The sequence below is a fragment of the Symphalangus syndactylus genome, chromosome 11, assembly GCF_028878055.3.
Source record: "Symphalangus syndactylus isolate Jambi chromosome 11, NHGRI_mSymSyn1-v2.1_pri, whole genome shotgun sequence".
Lineage (NCBI taxonomy): Eukaryota > Metazoa > Chordata > Mammalia > Primates > Hylobatidae > Symphalangus > Symphalangus syndactylus.
In genome coordinates, this window is record NC_072433.2 from 63683674 (window position 1) to 63701872 (window position 18199).

Consider the following 18199-nt stretch of genomic DNA (forward strand, 5'->3'; position numbering starts at 1 on the left):
TTGTATTTCCAGTAGAGACAGGGTTTTGTTATGTTGGCCGGGCTGGTCTTGAACTCCTAGGCTCAAGTGATCCACCGTCTTGGCCTCCCAAAGTGCTGGGATTACAGGCGTGAGCCACCATGCCCGGCCAAAAATCCTAAGTTCTTAAGACAAGATGTTCCAGGGGGTTGAAGACTCCCATCTCTTGAATATGTATTAGTAAAGCAGAGTTCTGGCTATAAAAATCATCACTCTCTCTCAAGGTATACAAACCCCATCGCAAAACATCTTTACCCATCTTCAACATTTTCTATCTCTGTATGAGTTTAGGTTTGGATTGACAATATCAATATCATGGAAACTACCACATAAAATGCAACATCCAGACATATTTTCTTCCTGAAAACTTTGTCTGCAATGAAGATGTGCTGTCACCAAGTGATGGGGTGCCTTTGGCAAAGCCTTGTGGTCTCAATGGCCAAGTTATTCACAGGCAAGTCACTGATAGAGATTAACCACTATCTATTACTAGCCTGTGTTTTTGTAATAGAACTTGTTATTCCAACAGTTAAGTTTGAGGACTTATGGGCCACTCTTTTGATATGTACATAGAGCAAGATATAAAGAAATATGAATCTCCAGGAACAATTAAATACCTTATACATTAATGCTTAATTGCTACCAATGACAGCTTAATCTAACTTTGATTTTGCCACCTGGTTTATGCAGAATGCCTTTTAAGTTCATTCTGAATACCAACACTTAATGTGAAAAATCCACTTGGGACATATAAATTACTTCTTTGCTTCGGTAGTATCATCAGAAGGCTCCTGCACTCTCCCTCCCTCTTTTCTCTGAACTGTCAAGGGCTCTCTCATTGAGCCAAGCACGCTCAGCCCATGTGTTACCTAACTCCTACCTCTGAGATACTCTAAGATGACATATCTTTCTCTCATCCCTGCAGTAGCTCACTTGAGGTTGCGTATTGTCTGTGAATAGTAGGCTTAGATTTCCCTAAGCAGAAAGGATTAGGTATTCCTTATCTTAATTTTGGTTCTTTGTTTCCTAAATTAGTTTATCGAATGCTCAGTCTGTAATAATTGACCTCTAGCAACCACGTGCACTTGGGATTAGAAATACAACCCTGCGTTATGGTACAGAAGAACTAACCTAATATAGAGAGGCACAGTGGTCAAGTCCAGATAAGGCCACTTATTAGCTGGATGCTCCTAGGCATGGCCTGAGCCTCAGTTTCCCCATCTGCAAAATAAAGATAAACCACCTACCTAATAATATGTACTGAATAAAACTATTTTGCCAGGAGTTCAGACCTCTCAACAATTAGGTCCCAAACTATCACCTTAACTTGATCGCCTCCTCATTTCTTCCAGATGTACTGTTTTCTCAGCCTCCAGGCCTCAACCTAGAATGCCATACACCTTACTTCAGTATAACAAGATACTCCCTGACCTTCCAGGCTCTTCAATGCCACCTCTTTTTTTTTTTTTTCCTCTTTCAAGTCAAGGGTTAATTCTCTCTGCTCTAAAATTCCCAAGCACATTTTATGTCCATACTGCATGACCTTTATCATGTGCTGCCTAGTGTAATAATTGTAAACAGATTTGCTCTCCCTGAATGGCCTGTAGTCTCTTTTTCTTGTTTTAAGACATGGTCTCACTCTGTTGCCCAGGCTAGAATACAGTGGTGCAATCTTGGCTCACTGCAACCTCTTCCCTCCAGGCTCAAGTGATTCTCCTGCCTCAGCCTCCCAAGTAGCTGGGATTACAGGCGTGCACCACTACTGCCGGCTAATTTTTGTATTTTTAGTAGAGACAAGGTTTCATCATGTTGGCCAGGCTGGTCTTGAACTCTTGACCTCAAATGATCCACCCACTTCGGCCTCCCAAAGTGCTGGGATTACAGGCGTGAGCCACCGTGCCCGGCCCAGCCTGTAGTCTCTTTAAGTGCATTCCTGTTGCCCATACAATGCTTGGCACAGTGGGCTGCATGTAAAAGATGACCAAAAAATACTGACAGGAGGAAGCAAACTGCAGGTTATAATGTAACTATTATAAGGGTCCGAGGGATCATCAGGAGGAGACTTGCCCATGCCCTTTTTCTGTGGGTTCCACGAGCAGCTGCCATCCAGCCTAGGCCCTGACACTCCCTAAGGTGGATAGATCATGCATGGACAGATGTGTACATGGGTGACAAGCCTGATGCCATCTGCCCTGCTGTGAACTGTTCCAACTAAAATAACCTACTTTGTCTGCATTCATCAAAGAGGCCTCAGAGTTGGAGAAAACAATCAAATCAAACATTCTTCAGAGGATGTTCTGTTAACTAAGTTAGTAAATATGAAGTTAAACATAAATCACCAAGACCTGATAAATGAGTGAAAACCACTTTTTCTCCTTCACAAGCCATTCTTGACTCTCCAGGAAGGGGAAATGCAAAATAATTTTTCTCGCCCACACCATGGCCCTGGCTATTTCCATTAGCCATTACAGTTTGTAGTAGCCAGGGGCCCCATATACAGGTTGAACATTCCTAATCTGAAATCCAAAATGCTCCCAAATCCCAAACTTTTTGAGTAAACCAGACAGACAGGACCTCATGGAGGTGATGCACTTACAGTGGGAAAAGCAGACAACTACTTACATATTTACTGGTTAAATAACAGCGATAAGCATAATGGAGGAAAAGCACTGGTGAGCAGATAATATACCGTACGGGATGACCTGACCTAACTTTTTGTTTATCTGCAGAAATGGGAAGGCCAAGGATGCTTTTCCTAAAGACATGACATATGAACCCAGCTCTGAAGGATGAAGATGCAAAAAAATAAAAGAAAGTAAGTTTTAAAAGAAGAGGGGAGATCCCTACAGAAGGTGGGAAAAGCATTATTATTAATGATAATAAAAAATCATTCTTGGCTGGGTACGGTGGCTCACGCCTGTAATCCCAGCACTTTGGCAGGCTGAGGCAGGTGGATCACCAGAGGTCAGGAGTTTGAGACCAGCCTAGCCAACATGGTAAAACCCCATCTCTACTAAAAAATACAAAAATTAGCCCAGTATGGTGGTGCATGCCTGTAGTCCCAGCTGTTTGGGAGGCTGAAGCAGGAGAATCACTTGAACTCGGGAGATGGAGGTTGCAGCGAGCAGAGATCACGCCACTGCAGTCCAGCCTGGACGATGGAGCAAGACTCTGTCTCAAAAAAAAAAAAAAAAAAAGTTCTTTTGACCACTATTTCTCTTTAATTGTTCTATCTTGTTTCAGCTTTGGAGGAACTGCAATTCTTTTTAGCATAATTCATCAGTTTGTCTCAAAACAAAGATCAAGTTTCCTACAGATTCCCCAGTGCTTTGCATATGAAAAATAATCTGGCTTTCAAACTATAAAATCAAACAGCTATCAACGTACTGTATACAGTTAGCTGCTAAAACTCATGGCATACTTTCATCATTTGAGAGATGTGTATACTAAGATAATACTTACTGAGCAGCTACTACGTGCCAGTGGGCCAAGTGCTCTAAGGCCATTTTCTCATTTAACACTCAACAGACAGGTACCACTGTCATCATCTCCACTTTACAGATGGGGAAACAGGACAGAAAGGCTGAGTCATCCAAGAGCATCTGGCTTGTAGGTGGCAGAGTCAGGATTGGGACCAATGCAAGCAGAAGAGTTGAAAGTCAGTACTAATTAGGGCCTCATCCCAACATTCTGCTGTTGGCCAAATTCATCATGTAATTCCACATCTCCACGCCTTTGCTCAGGCCATTTACTCTACCAGGAATGCTAATCCTTCCTTCTTCCCTTCCCACATCCTCATAAACACGTTCTTCTTTTAAGACCCGATTTAAACATACTTCCATTATAAAATGCCCCCATTTTCTTTCTTTTTTCTTTTTTTGAGACAGAGTCTCGCTTTGTCACCCAGGCTGGAGTGCAGTGGTGATATCTTGGCTCACTGTAACCTCTGCCTCCCAGGTTCAAGCGATTCTCATGCCTCAGCCTCCTGAATAGCTGGAATTACAGGAGCACACCACCACAACTGCCTATTTTTTTTTAATTTTTAGTAGAGACGGGGTTTCACCATGTTGGCCAGGCTGGTCTCTAACTCCTGACCTCAGGTGATCCGCCCACCTCAGCCTCCCAAAGTGCTGGGATTATGGGCATGAGCCACCACACCTGGCCTATAAAACACCCACCTTTTCTAGATTATGAACTGTAAAGATAAAGAAACAAAGGTAAAAATAAAGGAAAAAAGAGCCTGCTCTTGCTGTGGCCTGGTAATAATTTTCTAGAAAGAGCCATTGACAAACAAGGTCAAGAAGTTACCTAGAGAAGGGACTGAAAGAAAAGAGAAACAGGCATTGCTAGGCCATCTCCAGCTGAGAAGCATCTGATCGACCACATCTTTGGCTTGCAAGTCCTTCATTTCTCCTAAATACTCTGGGATGGTGGGCACGAGCATGTGCACCAAATCCCTGCACAATCCAGTCTATGTGCAGCACCGGTGTACACAAAGGAACAGAACCAGGCCTCCCCCTGCAACAAGCCCTCATCAGCATCCTGTGCCAGCCTGCCTGAGAGTTCAACAGGAGTTTACTTGTCAGGATGGACCCAGCCTTGGGAAAGCCACAGCCTGCCGAAGAAGATACAACCAAGGCCGGATTAAGGGAGGCAAGAAAATGAACTGGAGGGACGGGGACATTTTATAACCAGCTGCAAGGGGAGGATGTTTAGGGAGGCAAACAAAAGCAGCACATTTCCATGAGCTTCATTTAATTTATATTTAGCCTTCTCATTCTCAGTAATTGAATGCATTATTTATTTTGGCCAGCAATTGCTGCCTGTGGCTTTCAGAAGAAAAATAATAGGCTTTTAAGGTTTAGCGCCACAGCATTTAGAGACTCGAGTAAAAATCATCAGATAAATTATTAAACATGAAGCGGGCCCACATTCCTGCTCTCCTGCAGTAGCTGAAAAGTGACAGGGGAGGCAGACAAGGAGCCCAGAGTCCTGACACCAAGGATGCTGTCTTTATCCATGCACAGTGTATGGGGCTGTTCTTACACCAGTTGTCCCTTGGTGGGGACTGAGGACGTTATAGGAAGCGCAACAGGAAGAAACTACTCACAGCTCTCCTTCGACAGTTCTTGGGAGCACCAAATCTTTGATAAGGGGGATACCTTTAACCAGGTAGAGAATTTTTGTTTTGCTTTTTCAAAAAAAATTATCATAAAGCCCTATACGGGATCTAATTATAAATTTCCCAAGATCCACAACATTCAGATCCATGGTCCTGATTTTATAACATGGGAAGAAGAAAGATCTAGGCTTCTAAAGCCTCCACTTGCAGTTCTGGTAAGCGGTGACATAGCTTTGGTATCTGCAGCTCACAATTTGTTCCTAGTATTGCAGGTAAAACCAACTCAGGTGTGCCTACCTAGGTCCACCATTCCTGAGCTTTTAAAGAAGGAACCCATTTATAAGCAGATTTAAAATTTCTAATATCCAAGGAAGCGTCTTCTAATTTTCATCCTGTGCATCACTAGGTTTTTGTTGGTGACTGTTAATTTTTGTTTTGTTTCTCACTAACCCATTGTTGTTTCTTTTTTTTTTTTTTCAAGACAGTCTTGCTCTGTTGCTCAAGTGGTGCGATCTAGGCTCACTGCAACCTCCACCTCCCAGGTTCACAAGATCATTGTGCCTCAGCCTCCCGATAACCCATCTTTCTTACCAAAGCAAGCAGTAGGAGAAAGTTCCATGTTGACCTACACACAATGAAGACACGTGCCTGTCCTAGTGGGGAGAGGGGGTATCACAGACAATAAGCAAGTAAACACAGTAAGAAAGCACTGGATTGTGGATTGTGCAACGGTGATAATGAGGATGATGCTGCAGAGGTGACAGAGTGGGGTGGGGCGGCTACTCTAGCCAGAGTGGCCAGCAGAGGCCTCCGTAAGGAGCTGTGGCTTATTCTCACCATCTGCCTTGTAATTTAAAAAAACACAACTATCTGGGGAAAGATCATTGTAGAAAGAGGGAACAAAGCCACAAAGGCTCTGAACTGGGAGACTACTGAGTATGTTCAAAGAACAGAAGCAGGCCTGTGTGGCTAAAGCAAACGGGAGATGAGGATGCAGGCGGTTGAGGATGGAGGTGGGCAGGCACCAGCTCACAGGGGAACTCAAGAGACAAGTGTTCAGCTGCACTCAGAAGCTACTGAAGTCCCCCATGAGTTAGAAGCAAAACCAAGCCGAGCTTTACAGGTGTCTGGGCAGTAACCATGTATGAAGACTTCATTGCCCAGAGCTGCTCCAGTTGAATCATGACACAGATGATCCCCAGAACTTCCATGGCAGTGGTTCAAAGGATGGAGAAGTGATCACTCTCCAACTGGCCCAGAATGCCCTACCAAGACAATGGCAACCAGTGCTGAGGCGCCAGCCTTGGCATAATCTGTGCAGTTGTGTCGGGAAAAGAACCACCACTGAAAACCTCAGTCCACCTCCTATGGCGCTATGGAAGTGCCCCAGCATTCCTTTAGGCTTCCCAGTAAATGCAGTGGTGAAGGGCATGGCCTTGGGCCAGACAGATCGGGGCTGAGAGCTGGCTCAGTGACTCAGGAATGGACCTACTAAGCAAGTTAGTTGGCCACTCCCTGCCTCAGTTTACTCACCAGGGTAATAAGGCACCAACGACAGCACCAGCCCCATGTGGCTGCTGGGAGGATGAAATGAGATAACTTGTGCAAAGGGCTTGCCACATAACAAATGCTCCATAAATGTCGTGTAAAGATTTCTTTTACCCTCTGTGTTATGGCCTGCAGGGTGGGTACCCTGCTGCCGACCTGCCTGCAGGCCCTTGGCGTACACCGTTGCAGTAGGTAACCAGGGTGTCCTGCAGCAAACACTTGGGCTTTCCACCTGAGCGCCTTCTCTTGGCTCAAGTGTGGAGCAGGCCAGAATGCCATGGGGTTAATATCCCAGAAGCAGCGCTCTGTCAGTGACAGATGAGAATAAAGGGAAAATTACCTGTCTTCCTTGCCCTTCAGGTGGAGAAACACTGGCTGTGTCTGACAACACCTCCCAGATGGGAATGAGCTTCAGCTGCCTACAGGAACGACTTGTTCGATGCTGCCTGTTTTTCTGGCTTCCTTTCCTTCCCTGTCTCATCTCACATCACTCTTCTGGTATCACTGAGATCACCTTCTCCCAAATAAACGATCCTGAACATCCTTGCCTAATGGATGGCTTTGGTGTCTAGTATGGAAAGATCAGTCTTGGGCAGAAATTTTATCTGTAACAGCAAACTGTAGGGTATTTGTTCTACCACAGATTCGATGGTACTTGTGTGTCTCTGGGGTTTCAAACACACAAACAACAACAACCACAACAACAAACAAACATGAATCCGCCACTGTGAAGAAGTCCTCATGTCTCATATTCTCCAAGTGTGCTGAGCTCAGGATGTCTGAGCTGCATGACCTGGTCTGTCCTAGGCAGATTTAAGAAGGTTCTCACAGGAAGATATCTGTGCTCTATGATCTGTCTGACTCTATAAATGCATATGTGTCTAATGTGCTTCCTAGCAGAGAAACAAATTTAAAACTCATCATTTATTCATCTTTCCTCCTTAAAGGAATCTCTCTTGGTCGACTGCAGTGGTTCATGCCTGTATACAACCCCAGCACTTTGGGAGGATCATTTGAGGCCAGATGGGAGGCGGGAGGAACATTTGAGCCCAGGAGTTCAAGAAAAGCCAAAGCAACAAAAGCAACAGAGCGAAATTCCATCTCTACAAAAAATAAAAATAAAAACATTAGCTGTGTGTGGTGGTGTGCGCCTGCAGTCCCAGCTACTCGGGAGGACTGCTTGAGCCCAGGAGCTCGAGGTCACAGGGAACTATGATCGCACTACTACACTCCAGCCTGGGTGACAGAGCGAGACTCTGTCTCTAAAAAAAGAAATCTTTGTCTCTCTCTACACACATACGCACACACCTGAGTCAGTTTTCCTAAACAGCAAGGGAGTGCCTGAGATGAAAGAATGAGGGACTTACCTTGGGAGAGGCACTGGTTGGCCAAGGCCACCTGACCAGAGTGCAGGTACAGATTGAGACGTGTGAAGATGCCCGCCAGGGAGGGGATGGTGATGAAGCAGTAGGCAACACAGGCCTAGGAGAAGGGAAGAAACATTAACGCTGGCAACGCCACGGTGGCAGAATCATACTCCTGTTTTCATCCCTCATGTATTTCCAAGGAAAGAAACTTACAACAGTGGATCTCCCCATTCTGAGCCCCAATTTTCCCCTCTTGTACAACTCTCCTCTGATGACCCTCTAGGAGGACAGGGGTGTGAGGGGAGTGAGTGAGAATGCAGGAAAAACAAATCCTCACCCATCATCACGGGAAGTAAATACGTAGCACCTAACATTGATAAACTGAGAAATAGCTGTTTAAACCAATTACTTAAAAATATGGAGGTAATTAGAAACAGCTGCTAAAGAGCTTGAGGTGGCTGACTGAGGAAAGAGAAGCAAGGCGACAAACGGCAGAGCCAGGATGCTTATTTTTTACTGTAATCTTTTCAGTATACTTTCATGTTTAAAAACACAGACGCATATTTCTTTCTTAAAATTTTGGGCAGGGCTGGGTGTAGTGGCTCACACCTGTCATCCCGACACTTTGGGAGGCTGAGGCAGGAGGATCACTTGAGGCCAGGAGTTCAAGACCAGCCTGGGCAACATAGGTGACTCCCCATCTCTACAAAAAAACAAAAAACTTACCCGGGCAAGGTGCTTACAGTGAGCTATGATGGTGCCACTGCACTCCTGCCTGGGTGACAGAGCAAGAGCCTTTCTCCAAAAATAAATAAATGAATGAATAAATAAATTTTGAGCAGCATCACATCTGATAAAATTTTCAGCTTCAAGAAGCTGAAAATGATTTTTCAAAGTTTAACATCAGGCCAGGTGTGGTGGCTCATGCCTGTAATCCTAGCACTTTGGGAGGCCAAGGCAGGCAGATCACTTGAGGACAGGAGTTTGAAACCAGCTTGGCCAACATGGTAAAACTGCCATCTCTACTAAAAATACAAAAATATTAGCCGGGCATGGTGGTATGTGCCTGTAATCCCAGCTACTCGGGAGGCTGAGGTAGGAGAATCACTTGAACTTGGGAGGCGGAGGTTGCAGTGAGTCGAGATCGCGTCACTGCACTCCAGCCTGGGTGACAGAGCAAGACTCCATCTCAAAAAAGACAAAAACAAAGTTGGGCATCATTATTATCTAGAGGAAAAAAGGCCTTTCAGTTACAAGAACAATATTATTATACATATTTTTATATTAGAAAACTATTTTACAATGTTATAAAATATGTGTTATATTAGAGAAAATGAAAGCTAATTCAGCTGGCACATAAAAATGCAGATCCATCACTCATTCACCTTCCCCACAACACGTTAAAATTCAGACTCATTTAACTATTTATCTTGAAAACATTAGAAAATGGATCAGCCCATAGATACAGGGAAAAATTAATCTGAAAAATCAATACTAAACCATTCTTATCATGACACACTCATCTTTTTCTGGGAAGAGTAATTTAGTAACCTGCAAACTAAACAGCCCACTGAAGTTTGAAGTCCGACAGTCCTTATCTTGAGAACATACCCGGACAAATGCAGCCGTCTTTCTGGAATGATTTCCTTTCATTACTTTTCTTGTCTCCATTGCCAACCGGTTCACACTCTGAATTTGTTAATAAAATAGAAATAGTAATGAAGTGATGGCCGATTCAGATGAGTGTCTTCCATAGAGATTGGAACATTAACTACATACAGGTCAATGAGAACAAGCTTTCTAGGACCAAGACTGGTTAGCACCAAACCTTGAAATGCCAAAGGGGTCATCAGGCCTGATCCAATCATGGCTTGAGCAAACATCTCCAAGAGGGTAGAACAAAAGGCAGTGTTTGCTACGTTAGTCATGCCTTTCGATCAGCATTTTAAGTGACCATTTTCTGGCTTAATGAATAGCTGGGGCTCACTTACTCCATTTCCAGAAATCCCACCACACCAAATTTTAAGAATTTAGAGATCTTAAGAGACACCTCCAAAGCACACCATTTAGACAATCAGACCACACCATTCAGCTATACAATACCAACAATAAGAACAATAATGATAGGAGCCACATCATCACTAATAGTGTTCCAAGCACTATTTAAGAGCTATACATTCATTGGTTCACTTAAGCTTCATAATCCCAGGGTGGATACTATTACCTCCTCTGTTTTCCAGATAAAGTTTCTAAATTTAGGTCTTAAGTTTAGTTGTGCTAAATAACTTGTAACCAACAAACAAATACATACGAAAGTTATTCTCCTTGAATAGACATGAAATAATGACAGAGCCTTAGGGAACACTTCCACAGATATAAAAAGTTTGGACCTGCGGTTCCCAAACTGTGCACCATGGCATCCTGGGGTGCTGCAGAAAAGGCAGCAAACTCATAGGGGCACCACAGTTTTTTAGGGAAACACAGCAATACTTGTCTGTTGTGCATTGTGCAAAGCACTGGTGCAAGGCTGATTTGATGATGGACTGCTTTACATCCCTTATAGCCACATCACGTATTTGTAAAACTTATTTTTCGTGGCTACTGTGATCAAAAGCAAGTTTAATCGCTGTGCAAGAATAAATGTAAAAAAAAGTGAATGTAAAACAAGAAATAAGAATAGCATCACCAATCTAATTCCAAATTTTATGAAGCTGTGATATGCCTCATAAGTACACACCCATCATTACTAATTATGTTTAAGAAAAAAATAGTCCTTCCTTCCTTCCTTCCTTCCTTCCTTCCTTCCTTCCTTCCTTCCTTCCTTCCTTCCTTCCTTCCTCCCTCCCTCCCTCCCTCCCTCCCTTCCTTCCTTCCTTCCTGCTCCTGACCTCAAATGGTCTGCCCGCCTCGGCCTCCCGAGGTGCTGGGACTGCAGACGGAGGCTCGCTCACTCGGTGCTCGGTGTTGCCCGCGCTGGAGTGCGGTGGCGTGGTCTTGGCTCGCTGCAGCCTCCGCCTCCCAGCCGCCTGCCTTGCCCTCCCAGGGTGCTGGGATTGCAGCCTCTGCCCGGCCGCCGCCCCGTCTGGGAGGTGGGGAGCGTCTCTGCCCAGCCGCCACCCCGTCTAGAAAGTGAGGAACGTCTCTGCCTGGCCGCCCATCGTCTGGGATATGAGGAGCGACTCTGCCCGGCCGCCACCCCGTCTGGGAAGTGAGGAGCACCTCTGCCCGGCCGCCCCGTCTGGGAAGTGAGGAGCGCCTCTGCCCGGCTGCCCTGTCTGGGAAGAAGTGAGGAGCGCCTCTGCCCGGCCGCTCAGTCTGGGAAGTGAGGAGCGCCTCTGCCCGGCCGCCCCGTCTGGGAAGTGAGGAGCGCCTCTGCCCGGCCGCCCCGTCTGGGAAGTGAGGAGCGCCTCTGCCCGGCCGCCCCGTCTGGGAAGTGAGGAGCGCCTCTGCGCGGCCGCCCCGTCTGGGAAGTGAGGAGCGCCTCTGCCCGGCCGCCCCGTCTGGGATGTGAGGAGCGCCTCTGCCCGGCCGCCCCGTCTGGGAATTGAGGAGCGCCTCTGCCTGGCTGCCCCGTCTGGGAAGTGAGGAGCGCCTCTGCCCGGCCACCCATCATCTGGGATGTGAGGAGCGCCTCTGCCTGGCCGCCACCCCATCTAGGAAGTGAGGAGCGTCTCTGTCCGGCCGCCCCGTCTGGGAAGTGAGGAGCACCTCTGCCTCGCCGCCCCGTCTTGGATGTGGGGAGCGCCTCTGCCCGGCCGCCTCGTCTGGGAGGTCTACCACAGAGGCCAGAAGCAATGTGGGGGCTGGACGTGGTGGCTCACGCCTGTAGTCCCAGTACTCTGGGAGGCCGAGGCGGGTTGATCACTTGAGGCTAGGAGTTCGAGACCAGCCTGGCCAACATGGCGAAACATATGAAAAATACAACTGACAAACCAACCAACCAACCAACCAACCAAGCGACAACAAAACAGGTCTACCCTGGAGTCGTACTCTAATTTTTTCTATTTTCCTCCCTTTCTGATCCTTTATCCCACTTTCTTTTTCTTCCTCTTCCTTCTCCTTCTTCTTTGTCAAATAGAGGATTGAGTTATTATCATTGATCCATACAAAGTCCCTCTCTCATTTATTTTCTTTAATTCCCACCCCCCATTTCTATTCCCCGTCTTCCCATGGGCAACCTTCCTAATATGTTTGATATGCATCTTTTTGTTTGTATGTACTTTTAGAAAATGTTTATTGTTTTGTGTGCAAAAAAAAAAAATTAAAAAAGAAAAAAATAGGCCAGGCTTGGTGGTTTATGCCTGCAATCCTAGCACTTTGGGATGCCGAGGCAGGTGGATCACCTTAGGTTAAGAGTTCAAGACCAGCCTGGCCAACATGGTGAAACCCTGTCTCTACTAAAAAATACAAAAAATTAGCCGGGCATGGTGGCAGGTGCCTGTAATTACAGCTACTCGGGAGGCTGATGCAAGAGAATCACTTCAACCTGGGAGGTAGAGGTTGCAGTGAGTCGAAATCACGCCACTGCACTGTAGCCTGGGCAGCAGAGCAAAAACTCCATCTCAGAAAGTAAAGAAAAGTATTATTTTTCTTTCAATTTATATATATATTTTCTTCAAATGGCTATCAAGTTGTTAGAGCATAAATACTTAAGTTGTCTGAAACTAACTTTTTTTTTTTTTTTGAGATGGAGTCTCCCTTTGTTGCCTAGGCTAGAGTGTAGAGTGCAGTGGCGCAATCTCTGCTTACTGCAACCTCCACCTCCCAGATTCAAGCGATTCTTCTGCCTCAGCCTCCCAAGTAGCTGGGACAACAGGTGCCTGCCACCATGCCTGGCTAATTTTGGTATTTTTAGTACAGACAGGGTTTCACCATACTGGCCAGGCTGGTCTCAAACTCCTGACCTCAAGTGATCTGCCAGCCTCAGACTCCCAAAGTGCTGGGATTACAGGTGTGAGCCATCACATCCAGCCTGAACCTAACTTCTTAATAAACAGGGCTATTATTAATTCTTTTGGTCTAAGGGTACCATAAAAAGTTACTGAGAGATGCCATGATCCAAGAAAGTTGGGAACGTCTTGTTAGGTAAGAAGGGGCTCCTTCTGGTTAGATTTCTGTAACTAATCATTGTCAATCACTTAACTCTGTTGCTGGCATGCAGAAATGGGAAAATGCAAATCTCACAGAAAAACAGATTAATAAAACCAAAGTTGTAAGTTTATTAACCTTTGAGAAACCACCTTTCATACCATAGAGAACAGTAACAAAATAGGACCAGAAGAGTCCCAGATTAAGGCTGGGTGCAGTGGTTCATGCCTGTAATCCCAGCATTTTGGGAGGCCAAGGCAGGAGAATTGCTGGATGTGAGGAATTTGAGGCCAGCCTGGGCAACACATTGAGACCCCATCTCTCAAAAAACAAAACAAAACAAAACACAACAAAACAAAATTTAAAATAGCCAGGCATGGTGGCTTGAGCTGGTAGTCTCAGCTATTCAGGAGGCTGAGACAGGAGGATTGCTTGAGCCCAGGAGTTCAAGGCTACAGTGAGTTATGATTGCACCACTGCACTCTAGCCTGGGTGACAGAGTGAGACCTTGTCTCTAATAAAATAAAATAAAAATAAATGATTGGGATGTAGATGATCAATAAATATTTATTGAGAGAAGAAACTAATGAATGAAAATACTTACATGAATCAACTGCACAAGAACAGGCTCCAGATTGCAAAACATCGACCTGGACTCAACATAAAAACTCAGCTGTTGTTCAAAATCACGGCCAAAGGAAATCTAGAATCAAGGAGAAAGATGCTGAAGGGGACAGTGGTATTTTTAGAGGGAACACAGGCACATGGTATGACTGAAATATTATTATTGCCACCTCATCTTTATGATATGGGCACTGGACTAGAACATAAGAAGTCAAAGGGTATAAAACAGAAGCTCAGAGTGTAAGTATAATTTTCCAGGCTCCGAAGGAAACCACTGGAAAGGGAATAATGGGATATTGTTTGTCAGCTGTGGCCTTTTCACAGAACATAAATGTGGTTATTGGGGGCCATTTGTCAGCAGGTTTGCTGTCGTAACGGTCACACCTTTCTGCTTCCTGATGGGGACCCAACCTTGGCAGCTCACTGGTGGCTACAGAAGCCATAGATGGAAGTTTTTCCACCATTAAACATCCCCTCTTCTCCTATTTCTTCAAATTTATGAACAGCTGGTTAGTAAGAAAAACTTTACTGTACATCAATCATTTTTGTCCAGATGAGGTTTAACATCGCCATTTCCATTACAGCTATCATGTTTCATATCTGATTTCCTTATATTCTTTTCCATAATAACTTGGTAACTTTCAGACAATGCCATGAAAAGATAAATACCACATGATGAGTACAAAAAGCAAGGGCAAAGGAGAGTGACCTGGGAAAATCCATAGGTCTCTTTCCTAATACGAGAATTGAAAGGCTAATCCTGAATTTTCATCAAAATTGATATTTCACCCACAGAGTCAGGTGGACTAAAAAACCCACACTATTGAACAAGTCAGAATTTCAAGGTTATTTTCAAAGTGATCTCGTCATTTTCATCTCGGTCAGCTTTGGTCCTGACTTTTCTATTAAAATAGAAGATACTGGCAGCAGTTGGTGTTTTGGCTTAGAGGACCCAGAATGAAGGTGAAGACTGTTCAGGCTGGGATAGTATAATGGTGGGATGTTCCCAAAGGAGGCTGCAGGAATCCCTCTCAGTCTGCCGGCTCTTCTGCAATGTCTCTGTGGACTACCCCCCATCAAGAGGCAGAGCCTCTTCACCTCCAGACTGGCTCTGTGACTTGCTTTGACCCACAGATTGCAGCAGAATGTGGCAGGGGTTTACTGTGTGATTTCTTTTTTTTTTTTTTTTTTTCCCAAGACAGAGTTTTGCTCTGTTGCCCAGGCTGGAGTGCAGTGGCATGGTCTTGGCTCACCGCAACCTCTGCCTCCCGGGTTCAAGCGATTCTCCTGCCTCAGCCTCCCGAGTAGCTGGGATTACAGGCATGCACCACAACACCCAGCTAATTTTGTATTTTTAGCAGAGACAGGGTTTCACCATGTTGGTGAGGCTGGTCTAGACCTGACCTCAGGTGATCCACCTGCCTCAGCCTCCCAAAGTGCTGGGATTACAGATGTGAGCCACCGTGCCTGGCCTCACCATGTGATTTCTAAGCCTTGGCCTTAAAATGCCTTGCTGCTTCTGTCTGTGCCTTCATAGAAGGCAGCACCAAGTAAGAGAGCTCAACTGAAACCACTGACTGAGGAGAAAAGTGGAGAGAAAGAGAGGACGTGGAAGAAAATCAAGATGGCCCCAGGCCATATCCAGCACCAAAATCCTAGAGAAGGGAACAAGGCCACTGTGGATCCTCCAGCCCAATTGTGCCACGCCAGTACCACACCACACTCCCTGTGGCAGCCTGGTTACCAAGCTGATCCACAGAGTTTGAGAACTAATAAAAAACTCATGCTGGGCACAGTGGCTCAGGCCTGTTATCCCAGCATTTTGGGGGACCGAGGCTGCAGTATTGTTTGAAACTAGGAGTTGGAAACCAGCCTGGGCAACATAGCGAGACCCCTGTCTTGACCCCCTCCCAAAAAAACAAACAAACAAACAAAAAAAAGCCCTGTTATTTAAAGCCACTAAGTTTTGGGATGAGCTGTTACTCAGCAGTAGATAAGTAAAACAGATGGGGAGTGGATATCTGGCGTTTTGCCTGCCCGGCATAGTTTCCATCACCATCTGATGATCTGCATCAGCTGCTTCAGGGCACACCTTCTTTCCACTCTCGGCCCTCCTGACTCAGGTCACCCAGGTGTGCTTGGGGCCATGACCCATGTTAATCCAAAGAGACTCAATCCCAGGCCTTTGCTGGAGTCCCACCTGCTGGGCTGCAGAGCTGGGGGGCATGGAAACCTGGAGCTGTGGTGGGGCGAGCCCAGCTGAGCCGGAGGGCAACAGGACAGGGCCCAGGGCTAAAGACAGACAGGGGGCCGGGCCCGGTGGCTCACGCCTGTAATCCTAGCACTTTGGGAGGCCGAGGTGGGAGGATCACGAGGTCAGGAGATCGAGACCATCCTGGCTAACACGGTGAAACTCCGTCTCTACTAAAAATACAAAAAATTAGCTGGGCCTGGTGGCGGACGCCTGTAGTCCCAGCTACTAGGGAGGCTGAGGCAGGAGAATGGCATGAACTCGGGAGGCGGAGCTTGCAGTGAGCCGAGATCACGCCACTGCACTCTAGCCTGGGTGACAGGGCAAGACTCTGTCTCAAAAAAAAAAAAAAAAAAAAAAAAAAAAGACAGGGAAGACAGGTCCTGATGACATCCCTGAGACCCTGAGCCCGGCTGCTGCTTTGGAGAGTTCCAGCCCCTGGACTTTTTGTCACATCAGCCAAGAAATCCCTCCTCCCATCACCCTCCCGCTCCCCACCTTTTTCCTCTTAAGCCGGTTTGTCTTGGCTGTCTTTGCCCCCAGGGGAGTCCTGGCTAATGTAAGATGTTTTCTAATTTCATCTTATCTCACTAAGAATGAAAAGCACCAGAGAACATAATGTTAACTGCGTTCGCCAGCATAAGGATAAACAATTACATCAGACTTCCAAGTGCACTGAAACTTCTTCCCTAATACTTACCATTTTTATAAATCCATTAATCAAATATGACAGCATTCTTTTCTCATCCTCAAGAGTGAGTGCACTAAAATCAATAATTGTACATAATTAACACAGGTAACAGATGAAAGTTTCTAAAGAAAAAAATACACAAGGGGTAAGTAATTTAACAGGTAAGAACATTTTGCATTTCCTAGATTTAAAAAACTCCCAACAGGCTGTTTATTTTTCCTTTGATAAAAATACATAATCACAATTAACATAATTTAAATATGTTTCTCATCTCCCTCAAAGATGCTGTTCTCAAGATAGATTTATTAACAAGAAAAGAAAAGGTTAACTTTCACTTCTTTGGAACTTGGGCAGCAAGGTCTAATGTCAAATTTTGTATTTCAGGGAAATTTCATTGAATATTTTATTTTAAAAATCTCCAGTGGGGTGTGCTGGTTCACACCTGTAATCCCAGCACTTAGGAAGGCAGAGGTAGCAGGTTCGTTTGAGCCTAGGAGTTGGAGACTAGCCTGGGCAACATGACGAGACCCCGTTCTCCCCAAAAAGGAAACAGAAATATTTCCAATGTACAGCAAAGTTGAAAGAATTTTCCAGTAAACACCCATACACCCACCATCGAAATCCTGCCATCACCATTTTACTTGTTTTACACATAATTATCCATTCCCCTCTCCATCCATCAATCCGTCTTATTTTTTTGATACACTGTAAAGTAAATCTCAGGTCTCAGTTGCTTCTATTTAATAGAAAATTTAATACAAATATAAATAAGAAAAAGTCATTATAGTTTTGATTATACTTGTGAAGGCCTATCAATAGTTCCCCAAATAGGGGGGAGGGGGGAGGGACAGCATTAGGAGATATACCTAATGCTAAATGACGAGTTAATGGGTGCAGCAAACCAACATGGCACACGGATACATATGTAACAAATCTGCACATTGTGCACATGTACCCTAAAACCTAAAGTATAATAATAATAAAAAAATAAAATAAAATAAACAGTATAGTCAGTGGTCAAGGAAAAAAAAATAGTTCCCCAAATTTATTTAAAAAAAATTTTTTAAGAGCCCAGAGAAAACAGGAGTCAAGGTTTTTGCTTGTTGGTTTGTTCTAGGAGAAAATGTTTTGGCAAAGATTACCCACTGTTCTTCAATACAAATGCCCACTTTGTTCTGTTTTTGTTTTTGTTTTGAGATGGAGTTTCGCTCTTGTTGCCCAGGCTGGAGTGCAATGGCGTGATCTTGGATCACTGCAACTTGTGCCTTCCAGGTTCAAGCGATTCTCCTGCCTCAGCCTCCCAAGTAGCTGGGATTACAGGCATGTGCCACCATGCCTGCCTAATTTTTTGTTTTTGTTTTTGTTTTTAGTAAAGACGGGGTTTTACCATGTTGGCCAGGCTGATCTCAAACTCCTGACCTCAGGTGATCCACTCATCTTGGCCTCTTAAAGTGCTAGGATTACAGGTGTGAGACACCATGCCCAGCCCC

The 18199-nt window shown here is 45.1% G+C and overlaps 1 protein-coding gene across 6 annotated transcripts in view; it reads right to left on the reverse strand.

The window, feature by feature from the left end:
• VPS35L (VPS35 endosomal protein sorting factor like) overlaps positions 1-18199 on the reverse strand; it is a 147867-nt gene that overhangs the window by 39936 nt on the left and 89732 nt on the right. For 4 of the 6 annotated variants that reach the window (XM_055299028.2, XM_055299031.2, XM_063612150.1 and 1 more), the window contains 4 exons: positions 16719-16782; positions 13748-13846; positions 9667-9744; positions 8056-8170 (listed from right to left, as the gene is read on the reverse strand). In XM_055299028.2, the coding sequence (XP_055155003.1) occupies positions 8056-8170; positions 9667-9744; positions 13748-13846; positions 16719-16782 (356 nt within the window). The remainder of the gene's footprint in view (positions 1-8055; positions 8171-9666; positions 9745-13747; positions 13847-16718; positions 16783-18199) is intronic. The other 2 variants (XM_055299032.2, XM_055299029.2) reach the window with 1 other exon arrangement.